The sequence below is a fragment of the Barbus barbus genome (assembly GCF_936440315.1).
Source record: "Barbus barbus genome assembly, chromosome: 50".
Taxonomy (NCBI): Eukaryota; Metazoa; Chordata; class Actinopteri; order Cypriniformes; family Cyprinidae; genus Barbus; species Barbus barbus.
Genome location: NC_136728.1, coordinates 3,233,560 through 3,242,676, shown reverse-complemented (window position 1 = coordinate 3,242,676; position 9,117 = coordinate 3,233,560). Strand labels below are relative to the sequence as shown.

Sequence of the window (9,117 nt, the reverse complement as noted above, 5' to 3'; positions counted from 1 at the left end):
ATTTAGTGCTGCTGACTCTCTCCACAGTCGAGCTGTCGATGGTCAGTGGGGGGTGGTCAACGGAGTTTCTTCTGAAGTCCATCACAACCTCCTTTGTCTTCTCCACATTGAGGGACAGATTGTTAGTGCCACACCATTCAGCCAGCTGTGCCACTTCCTCTCTGTAGTGCGTTTCATCGTTGTTGCTGATGAGACCTATCACTGTTGTGTCATCAGCAAACTTAATGATGTGGTTGGAGCTGAACTTGGCAGTGCAGTCGTGGGTCAGCAGTGTGAAGAGCAGCGGGCTGAGCACACAGCCTTGTGGGGCATCTGTGCTCAGTGTGGTAGAGCTCAAGGTGTTGTGGCCGACACGGACTGACTGAGGTCTTCCGGTTAGAAAGTCCAGGATCCAATTACAAAGGGAATTGTTAAGGCCCAGCAGGTTTAGTTTATTTATGAGCTGTTGTGGGATTATTGTGTTGAATGCTGAGCTGAAGTCAATGAACAGCATTCTAACATGGGAGTCTTTATTTTCTAGGTGGGTAAGAGCCAGGTGGAGGGTGGAGGAAATTGCATCGTCTGTAGAGCGGTTTGGACGGTATGCAAACTGGAGCGGGTCAAGTGTGTTGGGGAGGCTGGTTTTGATGTTGTGCATGACTAGCCTCTCAAAGCACTTCATCATGATTGGAGTCAGTGCTATGGGACGGTAGTCATTTAGACAGGACACAGGTGATTTCTTTGGTACCGGTATGATTGTTGTGGATTAGAAACATATGGGGACGACTGCCTGGCTCAGCGAGGTGTTGAAGATATCTGTAAGCACAGTCTCTCAGAACACGGCCAGGTATGTTGTCAGGACCCGCAGCCTTGCGTGGGTTAATCCTAGATAGGGTCTTCCTTACGTCGGCTGGAGACAGACAGAGCGCCCGGTCGTTGGGAGGTGTGGGCAGTTTTTGTGCAGGTGTGCTATTCTGCATTTCAAACCGTGAATAAAAGTGGTTGAGTGCATAGGGGAGGGATGTGTCCTCATCACAGGGCTGTGGCGGGGGCTTGTAGTCAGTGATGCTCTGAATGGCTTGCCACAGGCTCCGTGTGTCTCTGCTGTCTATGAAGTGATTGTTGATTTTTTGAGGATATGACCATTTTAATGCCACAGGACAGATTGGCTCTTGCTGTTTTGAGGGCTGCTTTATCTCCTGATCTGAATGCTTCATCTCTGATCTTTAGCAGCCCACGAACCTCTGCTGTCATCCATGGCTTCTGGTTTGCACGTGTGGTAATGGTCTTGGTGACTGTCACATCATCAGTGCACTTTTTGATGTAAGCAGTCACAGTTTCAGTGTACTCATGCAGGTCTGTGTGGTTGTTGTAGGTGGCTGCCTCTTTAAACATGTTCCAGTCTGTGTCCTGGAAGCAGTCCTGCAGTGCTGAGGTGGCATTGTCTGGCCATACTGTGATCTGCTTTTGAACCGGTTTGGCGAGTTTGAGAAGTGGTCTACAGTTTCTCCTTTACCAAAGGGAATATTTATAACATCTCTGGTCCTGGTTGATATTTGTGCTAGTTTGTCTGCCCTCTCATTCCCTTTTATACCAACCCAGTCTCACGGCAGTTCGTGATATATGTTTATACTTACATGAGCAGGTACCAACAGAATCTCACCTCTATCTGATGAATTTCTAGCATTAAACTTTTGTTAGATTTCATATTTTGAATACTGAAAAGAGCTGCTGTAGAGTCAACACGACATACTACTCTGTCTGGCTTTATTTAAACATTATTTTTGTCTTATATTTCATAATAAATTCAGACAAGCTCAGTACTGACTCCTCCTTCGTCAGTTTATTTTCATGAAATGGAGTGGGTACAAAGGATTGTGGGTGATTGAAGGTCGCGGAGGATACATCCCATGCATCCTTCAATTTCAGCTGAATGAAGGACTCGAAACGAAGGATCCTTCCGATTGAGACGGCCTTCAGCGACGTTTGATGATGTGGCAGCTGAGATATGCAGCCATCCGTTTGAGAAACACATCACATCTAGCTAAGTACAGTTCAAATTCTCCGATGTGTCCTTTCTCTGCCCCTTTTATCAAGATGAAAGTTATAAAGGAGAACACCCAATAATGCATGTAGGGCAGAATTAGTCCGTTTCCCATTGATTATAAATATACAAAAAAAAATCGCTCAAATTCTGGATGCATCTAAAATCAAGTCCCACAGAATCCCTAAATTTTAAAGCACTACAAACCCAAGAACTGAACCCTGAAAAGAGTCCACTCAGTCAGCTGGTTCTGAGACTTACTAACCTGACTAACTCTACTAACACTAACCAGTCTCAGACCAGCACTGCTTCTCACCCAAACATCAAAATAAATCTAATTATCAAACAATCTAAACATATATATCTGGAACATTGGGATCAAGAAACAAGTCAAGTCACCTTTATTTATATAGCGCTTTTAACAATGCAAATTGTGTCAAAGCAACTACACAATATCCCCCCCCCCCCCCCAAAAAAAAGAAATAGTGTGTCAATAGTCTAAAATGAAAAAAAAAAAATTGCAATCAGTTCGATGAGAAACCAAAACACAAAGTAAATTACAACTCTATCGAACTATAAAATTAACGTATGAATTAGAAGAATATCAAGTCAAGTCAAGTCAAGTCAAGTCTGCTTTATTGTCAATTCTTCCACATGTACAGCACATACATACAGAGAATTGAAATTGCGTTACCCTCAGACCCTTGGTGTAAACAGTTAACATTAAACACGTTCAAATACAGATAATACGGTTTAAACATATGTACATACAACTCTATAGCTATACAAGTAAGGACATTGTAGAAAAAAATAAAAAAATAAAAAAAATAAAATAAAGAAATGGATAAAGTGGCATAAGGCGCATGGCAGATGTGCAAACCAGTTAAATAAAAACAAAACTGTGCAGATATATTTGTAGTGCAAAAAGAGCTTATCAATCTGAGAACATTGTAGAGAAATAAAAATAAAGAAAAGATAGATAAAGTGACATGGTAGAATAGATGGAGTGCAAACCAGTTAAATAAACCAAAACTGTGCAGATATATGTATAGTGCAAAAAGAGCTTGTCAGTCTGAGGACATTGTAGAAAAATAAAAAAGGTAGATAAAGTGACATGGCAGAATAGATAGAGTGCAAACCAGTTAAATAAAACAAACACTGTGCAGATATGTGTGTAGTGCAAAAAGAGCTTGTCAGTCTGTTAAGTTGACAGGAGAACAGTCTTTCTCATAGTGTCAGAGTTCAGTGTTGTATGGGGTAAGAAGAGGGGAGGGGGGGCAGGGACGGGAGGGAGTTCAGCTTCCTGACAGCCTGATGTATGAAGCTGTCCTTCAGTCTGCTGGTCCTCGCCTGGAGACTCCGCAGTCTCCTCCCTGATGGCAGCAGACTGAAGAAGCTGTGTGTCGGGTGGGTGGGATCACCTGCAATGCGGAGGGCTTTGCGGGTGAGATGGGTGCTGTAGATGTCCTGGAGGGAGGGGAGAGAGACACCAATGATCTTCTCAGCTGCTCTCACTATTCGCTGAAGTGACTTGCGGCAGGATGCGTTGCAAGCGCCATACCACACAGTGATGCAGCTGGTTAGGATGCTCTCGATGGTGCCTCTGTAGAAGGTGCACATGATGGGGGTCGGGGCTCTGGCTCTTCTGAGTTTGCGGAGGAAGTAGAGACGCTGCTGTGCTTTCTTCATATCTCCAGAGTGTCAAAGACACAAAGCAGAGACAGATCCTGACCAAGTACAGGCTCAGTGAGCACAGACTAGCCATCGAGACTGGCAGACACAGAAAGAGCTGGTTACCCAGAGAGCAAAGAGTGTGTGTTCACTGTGAGACAGGAGAGATCGAGACAGAGACACACTTCCTACCAATTTAAATCAAGCAGAGACATATACATCAACAAATTCACAAACATCATAAAGAACTTTACAGCCATGACTGAAGAGGAACAAATAAAGATTATACTAGGAGAGGGACAGACAGCAGCACTGGCTGTGAGATACGTGTGGAGTGCCACAGCCTGAGAGACAGCAGGTGAATGTGTGTATGAATGAATGTGTGTGTTATGTCTGACCTCAGTGTGTTTCCCTACTGTCCACCACAGTGACCCTCACTCAGCCTGTGTGTGTTTATATGTTAAACACTGTGGTATGACATGTTCACACACGTTCTTATTTGTTACACTGTGTATTTAAGTTTATATTGTTATAATGGTTTTATTCTATTATTGTGATATTTTCATTGTTATTATATTTCTCTATATATATTTCAAGCTTTGGCAATTTAGTATTTTTAACAGTCATGCCAATAAAGTAATATTGAATTTAATTGAGAGAGAGAGAGAGAGAGAGAGAGAGAGCTCCGCCTTCTTGTGTTTCAACCAGGTCCTGTAGACTAATATAAAGCTCTTGCCACGCACACTCACAGTCATAACTTTTACTGTACAACGTGAAAGCTTGAAGATCTGTAACAATGTCTGGAAGAGGTAAAGGAGGTAAAGGACTCGGGAAAGGAGGCGCTAAGCGGCACCGGAAGGTTTTGCGGGATAACATCCAGGGCATCACCAAACCCGCCATCCGTCGTCTCGCTCGCCGCGGCGGAGTCAAGCGTATCTCCGGTCTGATCTACGAGGAGACCCGCGGTGTGCTGAAGGTGTTCCTGGAGAACGTGATCCGCGATGCCGTTACCTACACCGAGCACGCCAAGAGAAAGACCGTCACCGCCATGGACGTCGTGTACGCTCTGAAACGACAGGGACGCACTCTGTACGGCTTCGGAGGATAAACACGTCCGTGTTATCAGAAACACACAAAGGCTCTTTTAAGAGCCGCCCATCTTCTCGGTTAAAGAGTTTTTGGTGTTGTAATATGTGGTTTGTAATACGTTTTACTACAAGATATATTTTTTATATTATCTTTTGGCAAATAAACAGTTTTGCAAGACATTGTTCCTAGTGTATCTCTAAGAGACACAGTGACATGCACTTCAGTACTATAGCTTGATGTTCATCATTTAATGGTCTTATTACAACGATAATAACTAAATAATCATCAGAAGTGTACTCCGCCATATTCACACTTTCTATTGAAACCCGTCGCACAGCTTTTTCATAATTATTTGAAAAATATAACTCAGAATAACTGCATGTTTCCCATGCTGTTATGTTTTTCTACTCCTCAAATATACATATAAATTAATAGATACTGTTATAGTATGTTTACCAGCTTATTATGATTTCTGAAAAATCATGTGACACTGAAGACTGTAATGATGCTGAATATATAGCATTGCCAGCGCATGAACAATTGCATTTTAATTATATTAAAATAAAAAAGCTAAGAGCCCCAAGAAAGCCAAGAAACCAGCAGCGGCTAAGAAAGCAGCCAAAAGCCCCAAGAAGGCCAAGACAGCCAAACCCAAGACGGCGAAGCCTAAAGCAGCCAAACCTAAAAAGGCAGCTCCCAAAAAGAAAAAAGCCTCATTCTTTGTGTTATTTTTTTCTTCTTCCCAAACAAAAAGGCTCTTTTAAGAGCCACCCACCTGCTTCAATTAAAGAGCAAAATATTATGTATCTTAATTAACGTTAAATGCTTATTGGGGCATTTGAGAGGGAGTATGCTCTTATCTCAGTACAATACAGTCTACAATAGATTATACTTCATAGAAAATAGTTTTATTTATTTTTATTTATTTAGTCATTTAGCAGACGCTTTTATCCAAAGCGACTTACAAATGAGGACATAAGAAGCAATCAAAACCAACAAAAGTCTCAGTTAGCCTAACGCAGTACAGATAAATATTATTATTAATTATTTATTTTTTTTTATAAAAAAGACAGATAAAATAAAATTAGAATAGAGAGTGCTAGAGTTAGAGGGTCAAGTAAAGATGGAACAGATGAGTTTTTAGCTGTTTCTTGAAGATGGGTAAGGATTCGGCTAAGTTACACTGATTGAATTGGGCAGGTCATTCCACCAGATGGGAACAGTTAATGAAAAAGTCCGTGAAAGTGTTTTTGTGTGTCTTTGGGATGGTACAATAATGCATCGTTCACTTGAAGAACGCAAGCTTCTAGAGGGCATATAAGTCTGAATGAATGAATTTAGGTAAAGGGGTGCAGAGCCAGTGGTGGTTCTGTAGGCAAACATTAATGCCTTGAAATAATAATTATATATGATAATAATATATAATAAAAATGATAATGCAGTTATCTATGAACTTTTATTCACATTAGCATTTTAAATATCTGAAACAAATGAACTGATAGGACGCATGTAGCTAAAACATCGGATGCTATTCTTGATTTAAAGAGAATGTCAGACTGATCTACTTACAAAATCAACCATTTCTTTGTTTTTCCAGTGTTTATGTGGACATATTTATTCAATGCGGGATAATGTTGGTTATTGCACTGTCTTTTGCATGAAACGCATTTTATATGTAAAAGCTTTAAATTTCCTGTTTATTTATTTATTTTTTTCCCTGTTCATTCATCCACTCATTAGAACAGATGAGAATGAAAGGCTGGCAGAGAGGGGAGGGGTTTGGAGTTTTGGAGGGGCTTGCTGTGATTGGTTTGCAGCTGTGACAGATTCTGACCAATAGACGACGAGCACTCTCTCTTAAATACTGACTGTCCCGCTGGAGCGCAATTATATCTACATCAGCTTTAACATACTTCAACAATGAGTGGAAGAGGTAAAACCGGCGGCAAGGCCAGAGCGAAGGCTAAGACTCGCTCCTCCAGAGCAGGGCTACAGTTCCCCGTCGGTCGTGTTCACAGGCTTCTCCGCAAAGGTAACTACGCCGAGCGCGTCGGTGCCGGTGCTCCGGTTTATCTGGCCGCTGTGCTCGAGTATCTGACGGCTGAGATCCTGGAGTTGGCTGGAAACGCCGCTCGGGACAACAAGAAGACCCGTATCATCCCCCGTCACCTGCAGCTGGCGGTGCGCAACGACGAGGAGCTGAACAAACTCCTGGGCCGAGTGACCATCGCTCAGGGCGGCGTGCTGCCCAACATCCAGGCCGTGCTGCTGCCCAAGAAGACCGAGAAACCCGCCAAGAGCAAATAAATTAAAGCGGTTTCAGTAAACTCCAAAGGCTCTTTTAAGAGCCACCCACCTTCTCTATTAAGAGTAATTTGAATTATAAGTTTAAACGGTTTCGTTTCTTTTTGTTGCATGTATATGGTTCTATATATAAGCTACAGTAAACACGATTTGCATCTTATCCGCTGGACATGAGTGATACCAACAGCTAGTTATAATTTCATTATAATAGTGATATGTACACATCAGTTAGTGTGAGTGGACCCGCAAAAAAGGATCCTTCAATGAAAGACAAAAAAAAACCTGAATACATAAAATAGTTTTTTTTTTTTCTCTGATTTTAACAAACCTTCTGGTGAACATGTAGAGGGAACCAAACATGTGTCACTGAACAGAAACCATTTGAGCGGGAAACGCAAACCGCCGCTGCTTTTTCGAAAACAGGAAACGGACTGTGATTGGCTGCCTCACGCTGCGACGTAAACACAACAGCCAATCAAATGCTGCTGGTAACGCACCGCCCAACACGGCAGGAGAGCTTAAAAAGCCCCTGCACGACAACATAGTCATTCTGTTCAGGAGAACTAGACCGAGAACTAGAAAAAATGGCCAGAACCAAGCAGACCGCTCGTAAATCCACCGGCGGCAAAGCCCCGAGGAAGCAGCTCGCTACCAAAGCTGCCCGTAAGAGCGCTCCGGCCACCGGCGGCGTCAAGAAGCCTCATCGCTACAGGCCCGGCACCGTGGCTCTGCGAGAGATCCGTCGCTATCAGAAGTCCACCGAGCTGCTGATCCGCAAGCTGCCCTTCCAGCGTCTGGTGCGAGAAATCGCTCAGGACTTCAAGACGGACCTGCGCTTCCAGAGCTCCGCTGTCATGGCCCTGCAGGAGTCCAGCGAGGCTTATTTGGTCGGCCTGTTTGAGGACACCAACCTGTGCGCCATCCACGCCAAGAGAGTCACCATCATGCCCAAAGACATCCAGCTGGCCCGCCGCATCCGTGGAGAGCGCGCTTAAACTCCTGCTGACTCCAACCCTAAATACCAAAGGCTCTTTTCAGAGCCATCAAAATCACAGTAAAGGAGATAATTACTGCTGTAACGCTGAGTATAACGAGTAGAAAGTGACACTACCTTAATGGAAGTTATTTTGTGTGGGTTATATTCATATTATCAATTTTAGTTTGCCATTACTGCAAAAGCGTAACATGTTAAATACTATTTCTAACTTTGTTTCGCAATGACACGTTTAAGTAAATTAAAGTGTTTCTAATGTGTATATAGTTCAGCGAAGTGTATTAACACTTCATCATTAGCACCTATCAGTGTATTAACGTAACTTCATAAACGTTAATACATTATAAATTGTTACAACTATATCATAAATGTATCTTGCTATGTTTAACGAGTTTACTCAGAACTCATGCTCTGCATTTAACCCATCCAACGTGCGCACACACACAGCAGTGAACACACCTACGGAGCAGTGGGCAGCCATTTATGCTGCGGCGCCCGGGGAGCAGTTGGGGGTTCGGTGCCTTGCTCAAGGGCACCTCAGTCGTGGTATTGAGGGTGGAGAGAGCGCTGGACATTCACTCCCCCCACCTACAATCCCTGCCGGCCCAGGACTCGAACCCGCAACCTTTGGATTACGAGTCCGACTCTCTAACCATTAGGCCACGACTTCCCCAAGTATGTGCCTCATAAAGTATGAGTATGTACGAGTATGATCGGATGTCTGGCAAGTGTTTTATAATGGATACTCGCTGAAGAAGCGTGTTTTTAATAGAAGTTTGCTATGTACAGTGGTGTATTAGCATCAACATTCACTCTGACACAGGAGCTGTTCACTCAGTCATGTTGAGCTGCCTTCAGATCACCACACTCAACAAATTCATTTTTTGTTTTATTTGTGTTTTGCTCTGTTTAATAATTCTGAATACATTACCGGGTATATTTATATAACTTTAATGCGACTGGGATAGTGATCTGTTGCCGTCTCCGTGTGGTCCTGCTTGGTACTGCAGCTTGACTTGTAGTTATTTATATATGT

The 9,117-nt window shown here is 43.0% G+C and overlaps 3 protein-coding genes across 3 annotated transcripts; all 3 read left to right on the top strand.

The window, feature by feature from the left end:
* Positions 1 to 4,484: 4,484 nt before the first annotated feature.
* Positions 4,485 to 4,822, top strand: LOC306868160 (histone H4). Its single transcript, XM_079414211.1, has one exon. It carries the CDS (start codon positions 4,491 to 4,493, stop codon positions 4,800 to 4,802), a length of 312 nt encoding a protein of 103 aa, XP_079270337.1. The 5' UTR covers positions 4,485 to 4,490; the 3' UTR covers positions 4,803 to 4,822.
* Positions 4,823 to 6,703: 1,881 nt separating this feature from the next.
* On the top strand, positions 6,704 to 7,090 carry LOC306868239 (histone H2A-like; the record flags this gene model as incomplete). Its single annotated transcript, XM_079414328.1, has 1 exon — positions 6,704 to 7,090. The coding sequence occupies one exon, from the start codon at positions 6,704 to 6,706 to the stop codon at positions 7,088 to 7,090; it is 387 nt and encodes a 128-aa protein (XP_079270454.1).
* Positions 7,091 to 7,671: 581 nt separating this feature from the next.
* LOC306868246 (histone H3.2) lies at positions 7,672 to 8,082 on the top strand (the record flags this gene model as incomplete). Its single annotated transcript, XM_079414333.1, has 1 exon — positions 7,672 to 8,082. The coding sequence occupies one exon, from the start codon at positions 7,672 to 7,674 to the stop codon at positions 8,080 to 8,082; it is 411 nt and encodes a 136-aa protein (XP_079270459.1).
* Positions 8,083 to 9,117: the final 1,035 nt, after the last annotated feature.

Coding starts and splice junctions, on each gene's coding strand:
- LOC306868160 (XM_079414211.1), top strand. CDS start 4,491: ATGTCTGGAAGAGGTAAAGGAGGTAAAGGACTCGGGAAAGGAGGCGCT.